The sequence below is a fragment of the Hydra vulgaris genome, chromosome 08 (assembly GCF_038396675.1).
Source record: "Hydra vulgaris chromosome 08, alternate assembly HydraT2T_AEP".
Lineage (NCBI taxonomy): Eukaryota > Metazoa > Cnidaria > Hydrozoa > Anthoathecata > Hydridae > Hydra > Hydra vulgaris.
In genome coordinates this window covers 61608774-61629986 of record NC_088927.1, presented here as the reverse complement: position 1 = coordinate 61629986, position 21213 = coordinate 61608774, and the positions used below count along the sequence as shown (strand labels likewise).

The 21213-nt window shown below is 27.1% G+C and overlaps 1 protein-coding gene across 1 annotated transcript in view; it reads right to left on the bottom strand.

The window, feature by feature from the left end:
- LOC100200379 (N-acetylated-alpha-linked acidic dipeptidase 2) overlaps positions 1–20827 on the bottom strand; it is a 36277-nt gene extending 15450 nt beyond the window's left edge. The window contains exons 1-6 of the mRNA XM_065804095.1: positions 20009–20827; positions 19093–19238; positions 17296–17441; positions 15969–16091; positions 15575–15752; positions 4336–4429 (exon numbers count right to left, since the gene is read on the bottom strand). Of these exons, the coding sequence (XP_065660167.1) occupies positions 4336–4429; positions 15575–15752; positions 15969–16091; positions 17296–17441; positions 19093–19238; positions 20009–20496 (1175 nt within the window). The 5' untranslated portion in view covers positions 20497–20827. The remainder of the gene's footprint in view (positions 1–4335; positions 4430–15574; positions 15753–15968; positions 16092–17295; positions 17442–19092; positions 19239–20008) is intronic.
- Between the last annotated feature and the right edge of the window lie 386 nt (positions 20828–21213).

The following is a 21213-nucleotide window of genomic DNA, read 5'->3' as shown; positions in this document are numbered from 1 at the left end:
GGACTCTTCTTTCTAAAAAGCCCTAATGCTTCTCAAGCACCTTCAAATGATTTAATGGCATTCGATATTGCTTTTCAGATACAAACAGTAGAGGAGTTTAAAGAATTTGCAGCAATAGGAAAGGTTCTTTATTAAAGTCTTATGCGTCATACTAGGTATCTGTCTCCGAAACAAGTCATTTTTGCTCTTGCTGATAAAGATCTGAAAACCAAAATTAAGACAAACATGTTAAACAAGCTGCTTTCTTATGATACCCCGGAGTTAAAAGATCTGATTAAAAAGAGGCCTGAAACTAAGGTTGAAATTATTCCTACATCAAAATTAAAAGACTTTGTCAACGAGCAGTCCTACTTATTGTTCTTGCTATTGGAGATCTCCAAGAAGGAAATTCTGCTATGGAAAGAAAAAGGCATCGAAGCATGTGAAAATGATGAAGTTTCCCAGTCTTTTACTTACTTTTCAATGTGTGTGAGAACACTTGCAGTTGTAAATGACCGTGCAGAACGCTACATTAAGTTAATTCAAGATTTCAATGAGAGAACACACAATGAAGACAGGCTTCAGGATACTCTCCAGGTATTTTGTTCAATAATACAAAATATAAATGTGATTTTTAGTTGCTATTAATAATAATGATTGTTAATGTATAAGTAGTACTTTTTTAAAATTTATGTATTTGTAATTTAGGTAGTTCAGAGGAACCGGCAAAAGGTTTCGAACACTACAAAGAAAGATCTTAAAATTATTTAGGTAAATATTATTTGTATTAATAATATTGGTTTATGTTATAACTATTATTATAAAAATATAGCAATATTATTTTTTGATGTTTGAAAAAAGTGATTTTTTGATGTTGAAAAGGTCAAACTTTTTAATGTTTTCGAAGATTAAAAGATTTTTGTATCATTTTTAAATTTGATCGATGAATATAGATTTAGTTGAGAATAGTAAAAAAAAAAAAATATCAACTTGTTACTCTTACGTTTAAGGCAGTTGTAGCTAAAAATTTAGGACTTTTTGTTCCCAGGCTCCAATCATTGCAATTTTTTGCAAAGCATCCTTATTTGCCATAAGTATAAACATATACACTGCGACCATTTTCAATAGACGCATGTAGAATTTAGCGGATTTACAGTGTTACAGTGATAATAAAATTGCTCTAACGGTACTTTGAATAAGTATATTTAAGAAAACAATGATCCATTATGCACCTGATTATTAATTGTCTTGATTGTATTAAAATAATTAAATTTTTAATATTCACATGGCAATTTTCTATAGAAGCTTATAAGTTTTTACAAGTTTTTACGAGCAATTTTCTATAGACTCACTAAAGCATTTATGAGTTTTGTCACAAATTTCTTATATTTTGTAGTATTTTTTATTTTGTAAGTCGAATTAAGTTGAACTTAACCAAATGACGAAGAAAAGGTCCTTACCGATATTGAAAAAGGTCAAATATTGGCTTATCATCAAGAAAAAGTTCCAAATCAAGAAATTGCTAGAGGATTGAAGAGATCAGATCACGTTATCTGTAATTTCTTGAAAAATCCACAGATAATGCAACAATCAAAAGGAAACCAAAGAAATTTAAGGCTTCAAGCCGTGAAAAACGCAGAATTGTTCAACTCGCATCATATTCATCAAAAAGTTTGAAAACAATTAAGTCAGATTTGGGTTTAAATGTTTGCAAGGAGACGATTAGGAAAGTCTTAAAGACAGCCCACACATTGCACAATCAAAAATAATTAAAGCACCAAATTTGAAGCCCATTCACAAACAGAAACGGATGGAATTCGCACTGGAAAACATGGTACGCGATTGGAAACAAGTAAGAAATTTTAGATTAAATTCTCATGAATACGTAAGATGTCTAAATAGCTGAATATTTTTGTTTTTAATACCAGGTGATTTTTTCGGACAAGAATAAATTTAATCTTGATGGGCCTGATGGTTTTAGTGGCTACTGGCATGATTTGAGGAGAGAACCCAAATATTTTTCGACAAGGAATTTCGGTGGTGGACCTTGATGGTTTGGCATGGATTTTTGTGCAACAGGAAAGTTAAATTTAGCATTTACATCTTGCAAAATGAAAAGTTCTGAATACATTGATGTGCTAAAATTATGTTTGATTCCATTTAAAAACAAATACCGACGCAAAAAGTTTGTTTTTGAACAAGACAATGCCAGCATTCACACTAGTAATGACACTAAAGCTTGGTTTAAAGCTAAAAAAATTGAGCAAATGTAGTGGCCTGCTTGCAGTCCAGATTTGAATCCTGTTAAAAACATCTAGGGAATCATTGTAAGACGTATCCATGCTGACCAGAAGCAATATAACTCTGTGGCAGAGCTAAAAGTAGCGGTATCGGAATGCTGGGAGGATATAGAGCCAAAAGTGCTGGAAAACTTGGTGGGAAGTATGCCAAAATGAATTTATCAAGTAATTGAGCGCAAAGGAGGTCCAATCGAAATTTGAAAAGTTTTTGTTTTTTATATAAATTTTATATAAATAGTGACTTCTTATTCTTAGCATCAAAAATACAATCAAAAATTTTTATCTTTTTTAAAAATGAAATGATATAAAATAAAAAATAAATAAATAATATAGAGGTTAAACTTTTACTTTTCTTTGCAGCTTAATTCCATATCATTTGTTTATCATGCTTTAAGCATATTTAGAAATAGTTGAAATGTGCACAAGTTAAAATTGGTGTTTTTCAACAGCATTATTATCCAATTGAGGACTTAATGATGCCAGAGTCACCATTTGGTTTCAAAGTCACTCTTTGGTGTCAAAGTTACTCTTTGGAGTCAAAGCCATACTATATTATGGTACTAATATAATTTTATATTTTTAAAGTGTAGAGGTTTAATAGAATGAACAAATGTCGATATCTGCCGAAAAAATCAAGTTTGACATTTACTGGTTTAGATAAATCATGTCTGATGTAAAAACAAGCAAATTTTACTTTTACTAATAGCTAAATAAAGTTGGCTACTATGATAATATATAATATATACTATAGTAGCCAGCTTTATTTAGCAACAAGTAAAAGTAAAATTTGCTTTAAAATTAGTTTTGCTACTAAAAATGTGCAATACATCAGCATTAGGTAAAATTGCTACTAAAACTGTGCATTACATTAAGTACAATTGCTGCTTAAATTGTGAATTACATTAGGTAGAATTGCTGCTTAAATTGTGGATTACATTAGGTAGAACTGCTGCTTAAATTGTGGATTACATTAGGTAGAATTGCTGCTTAAATTGTGGATTAGATTAGGTAGAATTGCTGCTTAAATTGTGGATTAGATTAGGTAGAATTGCTGCTTAAATTGTGGATTACATTAGGTAGAATGAAATTTTGTTATGATTGTAATTTTACTTCTTATATTATATTACCTCATATAATATAAGATAATCATTTTATGTTAAATGTACACATTTAACTAACTGCTTGTTTTTTTGAATTTTTTTTTTAATAAAAAAGTGTTAGTAAACACCTCCATCTACAAACTAGCTTATATTTAAATTTTTAACTTGCTAGAATCAATAAAGATGTAGCTTTTTTAGTGCTAACAAGCAGATGTAGTTTGTTTTTTTTGAGTATATTTTTAGCTTGTTGCTTTTATTGTTTAGTTTTTAGCTTCATGCAGTAAATTCTCCTAATTTTTTAAAATAAACTCCAAGGTCCATTTTTTTTTTTTTTTTTTTACAGAATTTAGATACATGGTTGAACAGAATTTGTTCAGCCATGTATCTAAATTCACTAATGTTAGTTTAACAACACTAGTGTTAAAGTTTTAACATTAACTTTTTAAAGCCAGTCTTTAACTTTTTGATATTAATTTAAAAGTTTTTATCTAGCCCAGCTCCAAAGCAAGACTTAATTATAAAGTTTAGCAACCTCAAACATTTTTTAAAAAACTTTAATTTGATTAGCAGCTTACCATCAAACACTATTTTTTTTAAATTGTTCAAGAATTTTTATTAAATTTTGAGTCTTGATAATTTGCAATTAATATGAAACTAAACTTGCTTATGTTAACGATTACATGAAAAATGTTTGATTTCCAATATATGAAGCTCTGATAAAAAAAATTAAAATGCTTATCTCAATATGCAAAAGTGTTTAAAAAAAATTTTGAACAGAAAGATGTGGTGATTTATTGATGTGGTAAAAATTTTTCATTTTAGACTATTTTTTATGTTTTATATTTGCAGCATTTATAACTTGTTACTTGCCTGTTATTAAATGTTCTAAGCTTTTTAAAGTGAAATATGATTTTAAAATGTTCTGTAACAAAAAGTGTAAATTAATAAAAACTAACTTTAAAATCTTTTCTGCATCACCAAATCCTATTGGCTGCACGGGTACATTAGGAAAGTAAGTTACTTCTTCTATTGGACGCTTGTACAAGCCATCTATGAAAATATAAAATATAAATACATTATTACTTTAATTTGAATATAAATTTTTAAATAATCGTTTTTATTGTGGAACAATATGCATACTAATGCATACAATATTTTATGCATACAACTTGGCTACAGTTTTTGTGTATATTGAAAGAAGAAGTGAACTTGATGAATGATAAAATAAATTAAGTATAAACCAGAGAAAATAAAAGCCTAAAACTAAAATATTTTTTAATTTAGATGCATCTTAATTAATAGTTCTAACTTAAGGGTGCATCAAATGCCCCATACTTTTAAAAATTGATCTGTCCTAATTCTTAAAACTTTCTATCGGTTCTCACAAGCAATTAAGTTAAATTTTTTCAAACGTGAATGAGATTTAAAGGGACCACATCCAGAGAGGTATTTATATTTTTGGCGCCATGAGGGACTAATCCTTTAAGCACCCTCTATTACAAATAACTGTATACTTTGATATGAGGCGATTATTAAAAAAACAAAAATAATTTCAATACAAACATATATATTAAGTTAAACTCGATTAACAAAAAAAAAAATTACAATTTTTTACGCGAGTTTTGTTTTGCAAATAAATTTATGTCATTATAGTTCATATCTACGGTAAGTGCAGATTTAATAGATAGAATAGCTAACCTACTAACAATTCACACCAGTCATTCCCAACCTTAAATAAGACTTAACTCTCTTTAATACTAAAAATGTTCTCTCGGCTGAACAATGGGACAATGGGCAGCACAGATATATCCTTAATGGCATATCTACTTATAGTAGATATAGCATTAATGATAATTATATAGTTTTTGAAGTTTATCAGCTCTGATCATTTTACAAATATCTATTATAGTTTTGGGTCTTGTATTTTCAGTTAAATTCATTAAATAACATCTGAATTGTATACACTCATTAGCAAATGAAGTCGAAAGATTATTTTTTATATATATTTTAAAGTATTTCTGCTTTTTTGTAAACTTCTGATGGTGATAGTTTTATTATTTGAAACAAAAAGTTAAACTTTTTATTAGCTTTATCATAGCACAATTTTTTTCTTTCTAGTTTAGAATGTAGTTTATCAATAATAGTGTAATATGTATTATTCCTTAAAGAGTCTCAAATTTCATAGATATCAAACTCTCTCTTCATAGATATCAAACATACTACTCATATCTAATAAATATTGAATTAACAATTTGTATAAACTTAAAACTGCTTCTAAATCAATCTTAACTGACTGCAATTGTTTTTTAGTTTTGTTGAATCTTTCTAGTATATCACCTCTTAATGTGGCCATTACAACCGCTTCAAGTCCATTAGCTTCTGGTCTTGTGATTGACTTTTGTGATTTATCATCTTAGATAAAAGACAGTGCATTAATTATTTCATTGCAATTTTTGTTTAAACTAATTTTTGCATCAGACCTGGCTGACCACCTGGTATCTTATAGTTTTTAAGTGATATATTTTCTGTTTTTATTAAATTGTTCTGAAGTATTTCACATATATATCTAAAAACACTAAAAAAGTTATAAATATTTCGAAGCAAAATAAAAAATACTGAAGCATTTCTACAACAGTCCATAGCACATCCACCATCAAGATTTAATGAGTGTGCCAAGCATGGTACAAATGTAGTTAAAGGAATAACTTCTTTAATGCGAGTTTGAAATCCTGTATACCTACCAAACATGTTAGACGCATTGTAACTGTAACCACGATTATTGTTTATATCTAATCCACGCAACTCTAAAACTAAAAATATAGCATCTGCTAATTCTTCAAATTTATGAGTTGGATAAAAACCCTAAAAATCTTTCTTCCAGATAGCCATTCTTTTGAACATACCAAAAAATGAACACAGTTAATGTACACAGCTAATATCAGAATTAGAATCAATACTGATAGAAAAATATTTAGCTTTCTTCATTTCTTTCACCACTTGTTGTATAAAATTATCTACCATTATACCTATAATCTGCTCATATATATTAAAAGGTAGGTACAATCTTCTGAAAAAGATATGATCCTCTAAAAAAGGGTCAAACTGAGCAACATGACTTTTTTACCAAATCAACATTTTCACATGAATAATTCACGCATAGTTATATATAATTTACAAGTGGACTTTGATTGCCTTGATACTTTCTTCTGCCAACCATACACATTTATTATTTTTTTAAAGTTGAATTTCCAATAGTAATATTCTCATTTAAAAAAAAATATGCCCGTATACTTTTATACATTGATTGAAAAGCAAATAATTGGAAATTTTGCTGCAAAAAACTTGGATATATATAGTAGGTTTATAAGTTGATCTACGATTTAGACATGATAATAATATAAAAATTTTTGTGATATTAATATAAAATTACTATTTAACAACTTTTTAAGATTCTACTATTCTGACGGCTGGCGCTCTATCAAAATTTAGCCCCAGGTGCTAAATAGATACATCTCTGGCCACCTCAAGTCTAAAACTTGCAACAAGATTCTACACAGAAAAAAAAAGTTTTTCAAATGCATGTCATGTTGGGTCTCAATAGAAGCGAAATTTTATAAAAACTTTAAAAAAATTCAACAGAGTTTCTGGTGAGAGTTAATAGAAAGTTTTAAGAATAAAAAAAGATCAATTTTTGAAAGTATGTTCGATGCACCCTAATATATATATATATATATATATATATATATATATATATATATATATATATATATATATATATATATATATATATATATATATATATACATACATAATAATAATAATAATAATAACAATAATAATAATAACTTATATAATAAAATACATATCTATAAATATATATATATACATATATATATATATATATATATATATATATATATATATATATATATATATATATATATATATATATATATATATATACCCGTACATCATACCCATAAAGGCGGGAACAAATATAAGAAACCGTTTTCCAATAAAAGAAGCTTTTTTTCAAATAATGACAGATGTTTTTTTTTGGATAGGGGGTGAGTGGGGGAGGGGTCAGTCACTGTATATAAAATGCAAACTTTACAAAACTTTAAACTTTTATAACAAATCCCATAGTTTTTTCAAATTTTCGTTGGACATATCCTCTTGTCTCCTTTCCTTGTTCTTAGTGTCTACTGCTGAATGCCTTCCACTAAGTAACCACGAATCAACGTACTTTGAAGGATCGAAGCTTGTTAGCGGTGGTCCCACTAATTTAATGAATAACAACGTCAAAACTGTTTTTGCCATTAATGAAGCCCTTGTTGGTGTGATGATCAGATTCATCTGTGAAAACCCTTGTTCGCATTTACTTGAGGAAATGGGATTAGTATGTAGAGTGTGTACCAAATGAACTAAATTTTCAGGATGTTTTTTCTGCCAGGTATTCACGAATCCACGAATCATTTCTCTTTCATTTAACTGTAGTCTTAACAACAGATTTCTGATTTCAGTTTCTCCAAATGTCACTTGGTTGTTTATGTTATCAGGCCAATGATTTTGATCTAAGATGCGAGCCCACTGAGCTAATTCAACATCTTTGTCAGCAAGCAACCTTTTTTCAATTGACTCATTTAGTTTTATATAAAAGGCGTTAGGATTAATAGCTGAATTGTTTTTGGAATTTTTATTGTGAAGTAAAACTCCATGAAAACGGTGATAGATCAATATTGCGCTCTTGTAGGTCCAAACTCAATTCCGATAATTCTCGGAGAGCATCACATATTAATCCTAGATCCATTAAAAACTCTGTTGATGTAAATTTTTTTTTTAAACCTGCATAAGTGGATTTTTCGTTTTTGTTCCTTGTAGGATCAACCATCGCTTCCTCAAAATGTTTCACAAGCGCTTCGTAATTTTCCCATACTGCAAAAACTGAACGGAAACTAGATGACACCCAACGTGTATTTAAAATTCGACCAATTTTCAGCAGCTGAATATTAAATAATTCAGCGCATGAACGTAACTCTATGCTATTTTTTGGGGAAGCATGATACACGACGTAAAGCTTACCAAGAAATGATTTGAATCTGTTAATACTTGAGATCTCCCTAATAGTATCGCCCACTGATAGTTCCAGTCTATGATTAGCACAATGCCAAACTATAACAAAAGGAAAATTTTCAGTGATTAATTTAAAAACGTCACTTTTGCATCCTAACATCACTGCTGCGCCATCACATGCTACAAAAACTAAATAATTTTTCAAATATTCATCTTTCATCCCATAAGAATGAAGACATTCAAGTAAAGCAACAAATAGTCCTTTAGCCGTAACACTTTTAAGCTCCACTAAATACAAAAATAAATTGATTGGTGAATTCATTCCGCTGCCTTTTACACAGCACCGAATGTACATTATTAGTGTTGATTTTTGGCTTATAGTGGTTGATTCATCAATAATTATCGAAATCTTACTCTTTGACTTTATGACTTCTGCAATAATTTTTTTCCTCATTTTGTTACCTATATGATTGACAATATTAATGCATGCGTTTGTAGAATGAAGAATAGGACCCATTTCAACTCCATTAATTTCTTGAAGATCAATTTCCATTTCAAAATTATTAAAAGACTGATTTCCTTTAGAAACTTTATATGCAGTTCGAAAAATGTTTGCTGTTACAATTTTCTCACGTGTTAAAGATTTTAAAATATTGTTTGACAGAGTCTCTTTTTTAGCTTCTTCTGCCATCTTTAATGCAGCTTGATGCCCTACAGATTCTTTGTGATAAAATATTTTTTACGTAACGAACTTAACTGTTGCTTTGTATTTTCATCATAATAAGAAACTTTATTATTGAACCATTCTTTAGATATTTTCATTCCCATCTTAGCTTCTACGCCAAGTGTTTTCACTTTTTGGCAGGTAGTGCAACCGAGCTTTTTTTGTCGAAAACAAAGCCACTTGTTTTTGGAACAAAACTCTGTTTTTTGCTCTAAAGTCCAGCAACTTGGCCAGCTATAATTGGTGTCATTATCTGCAGAAGGTAAATCTGACATTGTAATTTTGATTTCTTCTGTTTCTTTTGCATTTAATTTGATTTTTTTCTGAACAGGGAATCCACCGAGAAGAAACTGGTAATTTTTTTCATAATTAGTTTTGCGTTATTTTGTTTAATTGATATTTTTATATCAGTATTTAAATATATAAATTAGGTTATAACTTTGAATTTAAAACGCTAATAACAGGAAATTCATTAACGATACAATAAAAGTTACTGTTGCAAATACTGTTGCAAAGTTTTTGTTTTAAAAATAGATCTTTTTTAAGTTGCGTGAGGTGTTGTGAGATTAATATTCGGACAAACACTGCACAGAAACAATAGAATTTCTTAAAAGATTTCTTAAAAACGCGAATGGTTGTAAGATTAATAATTGTAAATCTCACAACCATACCCGTTTTCAAGAAATTGTATGTTTTTCCGATTATAATCGGAAAAACCAAGAACTTGGCGTCATAAAAACGAACGCTATTAAGAAAAGATGAAAATAAATTAAATTCTTTTCGAGCAAATTTTGAAACGCAGCGCTGTAATGTTTTCAAATCTGCAAAGAATGTTTAATATTTAAAAATGAACTATTTTCATTATATAATAATACGAGGAAAAAAATGGTTATATAAAGCAAAAAAATTATATATATCAAAAAAAAGGTGCCGGAACGTAGTTCCGTTGCGTTCCAGGAGAAAAAAAGCACTGTATATATATATATATATATATATATATATATATATATACATATATATATATATACATATATATATATATACATATATATATATATATATACATATATATATATATATATATATATATATATATATATATATATATATATATATATACTATATATATATATATATATATATGTATATATATATATATATAGTATATATATATATATATATATATATACATATATATATCTATAAATATATATATATGTGTATATATATATATATATATAGTATATATATATATATATACATATATATATCTATAAATATATATATATATGTATATATATATATATATTATATCTATAAATATATATATATATATAAATTAGTAAAAAACACTTATCTAACTTTTATCTTCGTTTTTTACTAATTTATTATTGCTCTGTTCTTTAAGAACATTGAGCACTCTATTCGTAAAATACACTAACATAATTTACATATATATATATATATATATATATATATATATATATATATATATATATATATATATATATATATATATATAACTTACATAATAAAATTATATATATATATATATATATATATATATATATAATAACTTATATGTATATATATATATAATAACTTATATATATATATATATATATATATATATATATATATATATATATATATATATATATATATATATATATATATATATATATATATATAATAACTTATATATATATACAGGGCTTGTGATGAAGAAAATTGTCAAGCGTGTAATATCTCGCTCGTAAAATTAGAATATGTTTTCATCGAGCGTGATTTTGTGCGCTCGAGATAACGCGTCGACAAGAGCAATCATAAAAATTGCGTCGACAAGAGCAATCATAAAAATTGCTGAAGGCGACGCTCATAAAAAGCTTTTAATTTTTTTATTTGTTACATAATTCTTTTGTCAAAAAATGTTTGAATTAATATCGCACTCATGAAACTACTTCAACAAAGTAGACTTTTATACTTCCAAACTTCTTGTATATTGTCAGATCGTGATTTTATTTTTAACTATTTATGTTATGAAAAAATAATATCAAACAAAAACGCAACTTCTTATTGATTTAGTATTGAAGTATAATTTAGTGACTTAGTTTTGCTTCGTTGTTTTTATATATGTATTTTAAAATGTTACGCTGTAAACTTAATTAACGGTTAATGGTTTTTACATTTCTTTATATTTTTTATTCAAATTAATTATTTAACTTTTTTAGATAGCTATGTATCAATATTATAGCTATATTCTATCAACTTTCCATTTAATAAATGTTGACATCATTACTTTGTTTCCTTTTCGAATATCCTTGACTGCGACCATTCTAAACAACAGAATCGTTTTAAATTTGAGTTGAAATAAATAATAGTTAATAAAAAACCTATACTATGAACAAAAACTAAATTTAAAAATTACTCTAATATTAAAATCTATTTTTATTATAAACGATGTGTGGAATATTACAAACAATTAATCAAATAAATCTTACTTGATATTTTCACAAGATTAAAAAAACTCTGCAGTTTCAATTTTCTTATAATGGTTTTCTAATTTTCTATTCTTATTTTATTTGCGCATTTTTGTATTCGCATTGTGTTTCCATGTGCACATTCCATTATTGAAACTAGTGACTATTAACGACTTCAAACTGCTCATTCATTACGTTAGTGCAAAAAAGAACAACGTAGTGCTTTTTATATTTTATATCAGTGCTTTGATAACAGAATATCTTTAATAAAAAAATAAAAAAATAATCCCAAACTATTGGACGAGCGTTATTTTATACGCTCGTTATAAGCTGAACGAGCGTTGTTTATCGCGCCTAGAACGTTTGAAAATACTGTTTACAGTAGCGTTTTACGAGCAGAGCGCAATCGCACACGCTTCATCACAAGCCCTGTATATATATATATATATATATATATATATATATATATAATATATATATATATATATATATATATATATATATATATATATATATATATATATATATATATATATATATATATATATAATAACTTATTTATATATATACAATAATTTATATAATAAAATTATATATAAACATATATATAATAACTTATTTATATATATATACAATAACTTATATAATAAAATTATATATAAATATATATATATATATAATAACTTATTTATATATATACAATAACTTATATAATAAAATTATATATATATATATATATATATATATATATATATATATATATATATATATATCTATACTAGCATGAGTTACCCGGCGTTGCCCGGGCCAATATTTAAACTGGCTTACCTGATATCTGTACACAAAAATGGGCCCAAAAAATGGTCCCCTCTGATCCCGGGGTCAGGGGGGCCCATTTTTAGGCCCCCTTGACCCCGGGGGTTGGGGTACGGGGTCAAAACCCAGCTAAGAACCTTCTCCTCCTCGAGGACTACCCCCATGCCAAATTTCATCGAGATCGGTCGGGCGGTTTGGATTTCTATACAGAACAAACAAACAAACACACACACACACATTGCCCTTTATATATATAGAAGAGAAGACAAACAAACAAACACACACAAACACACATTGCCCTTTATATATATAGCTGGAGTTACCTGGCGTTGCCCGGGCCAATATTTAAACTGGCTTACCTGATATCTGTACACAAAAATGGGCCCAAAAATGGGCCTAAAAAATCGGCCCAAAAAATGGTCCCCTCTGATCCCGGGGTCAGGGGGGTCCATTTTTGGGCCCCCTTGACCCCGGGGATCGGGGTACGGGGTCAAACCCAGCTAAGAACCTTCTCCCCCTCGAGGACTACCCCCATGCCAAATTTCATCGAGATCGGTCCGGCGGTTTGGATTTCTATAGAGAACAAACAAACAAACACACACAAACACACATTGCCCTTTATATATATAGCTGGAGTTACCCGGCGTTGCCCGGGCCAATATTTAAACTGGTTTACCTGATATCTGTACACAAAAATGGGCCCAAAAATGGGCCTAAAAAATCGGCCCAAAAAATGGTCCCCCCTGACCCCGGGGTCAGGGGGGCCCATTTTTGGGCCCCCTTGACCCCGGGGATCGGGGTACGGGGTCAAAACCCAGCTAAGAACCTTCTCCCCCTCGAGGACTACCCCCATGCCAAATTTCATCGAGATCGGTCCGGCGGTTTGGATTTCTATAGAGAACAAACAAACAAACAAACACACACACACATTGCCTTTCATATATATAGAAGATATATATATATATAGATATATATATATATATATATATATATATATATATATATATATATATATATATATATATATAGATATATATATATATATATATATATATATATATATATATATATATATATATATATATATATATATATATATATATATATATATATATATATCTATATATATATATATATATAGATATATATATATATATACAGGGTGGTGCAGAGGAAACACATGTTTTTCAATATTGAATTACTGTAACACAATGGGTTGAAAATAATTAAAACAAGTATTAAATGACAGGTTTTTTAATGCAGTGTTTGAAATTACATACCATATTTAGGTTCGGAAAATAATTTCTTTGAGATGACGTCCTTCTTACTGGATACAAATTTGGATTCTCTTCTTAAAATTACAAACGGCTCTTTCCAACATTTCATTCGGCACGGCTTAAATTTCCTGACGAATGGAATTCTTAAGGTCATCGAGTTTGTGAGACTTGTTTATGTACACTTTTGATCTCAAATATCCCCACAAAAAGAAGTCACATATTGCCAGGTCGGGTGAGCAAGGGGGCCAGTGAACATCATTAAATCTCGAAATCACATGTCCTGGGAACATTTGTCGAACCACTTCCATAGATGCTCTTGCCCTGTGAGCTGTGGCATCATCCTGCTGAAACCAAATGTCTCTCATGCTCACTTGACACCTTTCAAGTTCTGAATGAAGGAAGTTGTTTAACATTTCAACGTAGCAAGCTGATGTAACAGTAACTGCAATTCCTTCCTCTTCAAAAAATAGGGTCTAACAATCCCCAACTTTGAAATGCAGCACCACACTGTTACCTTTAAACTGTGCAGAGGTCTTTGGTGTAATTCTTGTGGGTTCTCCGATGCCCAATACCGACAGTTTTGAACATTGACATAACCGCCAAGATAAAAATGTGCTTCATCACTCATGAAGACTGTAGCATCGGGATCTTCTATAAACATTTCATCCATTATGCAACAAAACTCTCTGCCCTGTATGAAATCCTCTTCGTTAAGCTGCTGGACGATCATTATTTTGTATGGATGGAACTTGAGGTCATCATGTTAGATGCAGTGAAGCAAACAACGTGACATACCCAGCACTACAGCATGTTATCTAGTCGATCATCTAGGACTAGTAACAACTGCCATTCTGACTTGGTCTACATTTTGAACTGACATTTTGATACATGAACTGAACGGGGAAAACCAGGTGGTTTCTTTTTCATCACAGAACCAGTACCTCTAAATGCTGCAACCCATCGGAGTGCGGTATTTCGATCAGGCACTGCACCTCGACGTCCAACTCTAAAATATTGACGGAAAAGACATTGCACTGTGACTACAGAATCATTGTTTCTAAAAAACTGCTCAACAACGAACACATGGTGTTGTACGCTCCAATGCTCCATAGCGACTGAAACGACATTGTTTGGGTCATCTGCCAACATTCATTCAAGGTCAATACCCCTTCCCGTTGCCGTGTACAAGTGGTTTGAAAAACATGCATTTACTCTGCACCACTCTGTATATATATATATATATATATATATATATATATATATATATATATATATATATATATATATATATATATATATATATATATATAATAACTTATATAATAAAATCATTAGTATTTAGAGAAACTGTATTTCTTGATTTTATATAAATATATATATATATATATAAATATATATATATATAAATATATATATATATATATATATAAATATATATATATATATATATATATATATATATATATATATATATATATATATATATGTATATGTATATAATAAAATATATAATAAAATCATTAGTATTTAGAGAAACTGTATTTCTTGATTATGTATATATATATATATATATATATATATATATATATATATATATATATATATATATATATATATATATATATATATATATATATATATATATATATATATGTATGTATATGTATATAATAAAATATATAATAAAATCATTAGTATTTAGAGAAACTGTATTTCTTGATCATGTATATATATATATATATATATATATATATATATATATATATATATATATATATATATATATATATATATATGTACTCTATAGAGCAAATATTATTTTTACCAAGTGATGGATACCCTCTTGTTAATGGATCACCTCTCATTCGCAATAATGTACCTCTCTGGACACCATCTGGAGGTAGATACCAAGAATCCGGGTAGAAAACACCAGTAGGTGCATAAGTGTCAGGATCAGAAAATAGAATAATTCCGGAAACATTTTTTTTTTCTGCATACTTAATCTAAAATATTGAAACTGCTTGTTTAAAATTGTTTTTTGTTAGAACTAAAAAATTGTGCTAATGAAAATGTAATACAATTTAAAAACAAATTTAAACTCAAATTATCAGTTAACTTAAAAAATTCAACCAATTATTTTTAATTAATTAATTTAATTTTTTTTTTCAATTATTTTTAATTGAAGTTATATTTATATCTAGTATTTTTTTAATTTTTACCTTTTTATTTCTTGATATAGTACCATATCTAACTAGAACAATTTTATTACTTAAATCAATACCCATTTCCTCTAATTTGTTGAAATCATGTTCAGTGCCAAAGTTTGCATAAACAATTTCACCCTTAAAAAAACACGTAAAAGAATGCAAAACCTACAAATGATGATTTTTTTATCTAATTATTTAGCCATAAAATTAAAAATTACAAAGTTAATTTTAATTAATAAAGTTAGTTTCGGTGTTAATCATATAAATAAAAACTAGTCAACGGAATGACATCTTAATAAAATACACAGACAAATCAAAAATCAAACAACCATATTATCATATACTACAATTATTTAAATATTTAACATTTAGGGCTATATATTATTAAATAAATAATATATTATAAATATATAACATTTAGGGTCAAACACAAATTAATTTTAAAATAAAAAAGATAAAAGAGACAGAAATAATAATGATAGTAAACTAAAATAAAAAAGTAAAAAAAAAGTAATTAAAAATTGGTAATAACAATTAACAGTAGTACTAAAAAAGGCTAATGAAAAAAGTGAATGTATGGAACAACACAATATTAAATAAGATATGTTAAGAAACAATATTGTAAACAAATAAAAATGAGCAAAATAAATGCGAACATAAAGAGATAAAAAAATTTATACACACTTTTACATACAATATTAACTCTATATTATATGCTACATATAATAATGAAAAAATAGTTAACATTTATTATTTTTCGTTTTTTACTTGTTTCTTTGAAGGTGTATAATTTTGTTCTTTTATTATCCTTTATCCTTTTAATCTTTGAATTTGTTTTCACTTTGAATTTTTTTTAACTTATATCTCTTAAATAATTTGCCATTATATATCATTGTATATGATTGTCAAATCATATAAATATATTTAATATATATAATGTGTGTATATATATATATATATATATATATATATATATATATATATATATATATATATATATATAAATATATATATATATATATATATATATATATATATCTTTATATACATAATATATATACATATACATATAACATATATAATTAATATACATATCTTTATTTAAAATTCTCAAAAAATTTATTATTAAAAATTAAAATAGCATAAATATTTCAATTATAATAAATATATGCTTCTTTATACAGTATATTGTATATACTTTATATATCCCTTACTAACCTGTATGTAATTTGGTTACTAAAACAAAATAGTCTAATTTAACTTTAGAGCCTGGAATTTCTAGCAACCATTTTTATATATAGACAAGAGATACTGAATACCAAAAAGAATTACTACAAACCTCAACAACACCTGAGGCACTGTATGCCAAAAAGGGTGGGTAAATCTTGCTTTTTGTATCATTTTTTTCAAAATCATCTAATATCTTTTCAGTAACAGAAAACTTTTCAGAAACTTTTCCATGTTTGTCAAACAATGTTATATTACCTAAACACATAACCTCTATAAAAACTTTAATAGATTAACAGAACCAGCTATTAGAATTACAAGCAAACATTACCATTAATTATAAAACAACCATTTGAAATAATTTTTTTCAAATTAATCAATATTTTATTCAAAATATAAACATTTCAAAATATTATAATTTGAAACTAAATTTAGATTAACTAAAAAATGTTATAGGGTAAAGGAAGGTATGTTCGTGATATATGTAATTTCGTGATATTTCGCTCGGCATTTGTAGCAAACATACCTATTAGTCAAAAACATCGAAATTGCGTCAAATGGTACCCCGGGGTACTACTGTCGATTCACAAATAGTCGTTGGGTGCGTGTGATACGTCAATTGCTTACTATCAGTTTGTACATTCTTTAGCATTATTTAACGTGCGTTCAGCACATTTGTTTGGAGTACTTGTCCAACATTTTTATTTCCAGACTTGTGTTTTAAGGTAAGTAAATTATTTTTATTAAATATTAAACTAGAAAAGATGCTTGATTTAATGGTAAAACTTTTGTTTTTTTATTAACTTCCTATAACTTATGATTCCTTATCGCAGTTACACATTTTCTTAACGTTTTCACCTCAAATGAATTTACACTTTTAATCATGTTTCTTTTATTAAATATAATGACATTAAAAATTGTTTTAAGCACGATATAACTATATAGTTAAATGATAATAATATCTTTTTCTATATGAATCTGCAAATATTTTTGCAACCACTAGATGTAGGAATATACAAGCCACTTAAGTCAAACTGGGCCACTAGCTTAAATGACTTTATGAGGGAAAATCCTGGAGAAAAACCAAATCGGACAACTTTTCATACAATATTGAATCCAGCATTTATTAAAAGCTTTTCTAAAAAAAATATAGAAAATGCATTTAAAAAAAGTGGCATTAAAAAAAATGGGTGCAGTGTTCCTATTGTTTAGTACCTTATCATGAGAGTTGTCAAACATATGAGGACATTGGTGAAGTATTTATGTGTGATACATGTTGTCAACAAGAATGTGATTTAGAAAAATAAGTTAATCAGATATAAGTATGGTTAATATTATAGTTATTATATTAAGAGTTTTTTGTAGGTCTGTTATTTTATTTTCTAAGCTACCTATGTTAAAAGTATATTTTTTTTATATATAAATATAAAGTAATGAAAGTATTATTATAATTTTGTTAACTTATAAGCCTGACTATATTTATATTTTATGAACTTAAAGTCTGATTGAATAGTTATGAATTCAAAACAAGTGTTGATATTTTTTGTTATATTATACCAGATGTTATACTTAATTAATAAAGAAAAATTTAAATATTATTGTGTATTCACGAAATTACCTAACCACTATCACGAAATTAAATATCATATCACAAAATTACCTAACTTTTCTCAATGACTTTTGAGCTTTTATAAAAACTTATCAAAGGACTTAAAATCCCAAAACTGCATAGATTCTAGTAACTTTACTCTATGTACATCAAACAATTAAAGTAATTAAGTAAAATTACTGAAATTGACTTTGTAATTACACATCTAGTTAATTTATCACGAACATACCTTCCTTTACCCTACTCATTCTTTAACAAAACAAAAGAATATAAAACTGATAAGAGAGAGAGAAATATTACCTGGACCAAGTGGATATGAAAGTAGGACATCATATGTTTTAATCATAACTTTATCTAAGTTATAGCTTTTAAAATGAGAAGCAATCCAATCTGCTCGAACATTGTTTTCATGAGTTCCAGCCAAATGACCAGATTTAGTCAAATATCTATTAAAATAATATGAATGCATGGATGTGATACTTAATATAATATGCTGAATGTTATAAGCAAAAATTCTATTCTAAACAAAAATAAAAAGGAGTAAATAATTGCTTCATTAAACAAAAAAATAAATTCTAGAATGAAAAATGCTTTCATACTGAATATTCTTTATTTTGAAAAAATTTGAAACATTTTTCCTAAACATATATATTTTATGCAACATTTTTTATGCTGATAAAAAGCAAAAAAATTAAAACCATAATTTCAGTTCAAAAAAACTGTCACATTGTATATCTTTTAAATTAATTTAAATGTATTTTTTAAGCACTTCTTAAAAATATTATTGATAAGCTTTAATTAACTAACTACTAACTAAAAAAATAAAAATTAAACAAAAAATTATTTTAAAAAGGATAACATAGCGATTCAACAAACTACAATTTTTTATAGTGTTAAATGATTTATACACCAATTCTTTATTTATACAACTGATACTGCTGAGTATGTTAATCATTAGCTTAATTCGAGCATCTTTAAATTTCTAAATTTTCTGAAAATGTTAAGTATCAGTTATGTAACTGTCAGCAATGTCACTTATGATGAAGCAATATTTAATCAGGGATACACCTACTGAATTTTCTTTTTCTTATAAATTTAGATTAAAAACATAGATAAACACACAAATGCCTACCTAAATCTGTTGTAGTAGTCATACAGACAAAAAATAGAAACCCCAAATTATAGATAAATTAAAAAAATAAAAATAAAAACTTACTCTAGATTTTCGAGAATATTTGAGGCATAAATTTTATCAGCAACTAAACGATGAAATTTTAATCGTTTCTGCTCAGAAAAAATATTCTTTATTGATGAATTTTCTTTATCACTTTCTAAATCTGGTGAGATTTTGACATTTTGACCTTTGAATGGATTGAGACCTTCCTCATTTAATTTTTCATCTTCTTTTTGTTCCTGATGTGAAAGAGGCGGTTGGGTTACATGAACTATTGGAGTAACGACATAATAATTAGGATCGTCTTTATTAGGGAGTTCTCTTCGTTGAATATGGATAAAAATGTTGTTTTTGTAAACAAGTACTCCACTGATTGTTGTAATAGTTAAAAATAAACATGCGAAGCATATGTACTTTAATTTATTTGAAGTTGTTGACTTGTTATTAAAATATTTTTTAAGTATTAATTTTAAAGAAGTCTTTTCTTTTGAATCTTTTATAATATCATCACCACTTGCAGCATATTCCATCACATTACAAAAAAAATTATTTAATAATGTGTTAAAGTCATTATCAGAAAAAATATAACAGTTAATAGTGAAAAAAATGTTTAAATCATTAATTTAAATGCACGATATCCATATCAATTGTAATTTATCGAAATAAAGAAAAAAAATGTGTAACAAATTCTTGGAGATTTGTTTCAAAGTATCACACCAAGTATTTATGGATAAGTTGACTAGTAATTAATTAGTAAAAATAAAACTCTAAGTGTCGACACAATAATATGATAAGTTGGAATTAATTTTTTACATGCGTAATGAAATTATGTAAACATATTTTTTTGTCGGCTTAAATCCCGCCACAAAAGAAACATGCCGACTATTTAACCTGCGCGTTATTCAACCGTACACATTTTGATCACACAATGGGTGTTTATAAATGGTTCGATTGGTACTAATTCAGTTGCTAACATAATAAAGCTAATCTTCCACAGTTTTTACAACATCAAAAAATAAAAATATGCCCCAAATTTTTTATTCATTATTTTTTGATTTTTGGGGAACGATTGTTTTCAACTAATAGTATTATTCTAATAGGGTAAAAGGAGGTAGCTATGGACACTGGCAGCTTGAAAAAAATGCTTTTTTGAATAGTACCTGTCTTTAAACTTAGTATAGTTATTTATTTTGTGAAGATAACTTTTATTAATAGCTGTTGCTTATAAATCACGACATAACATTAAC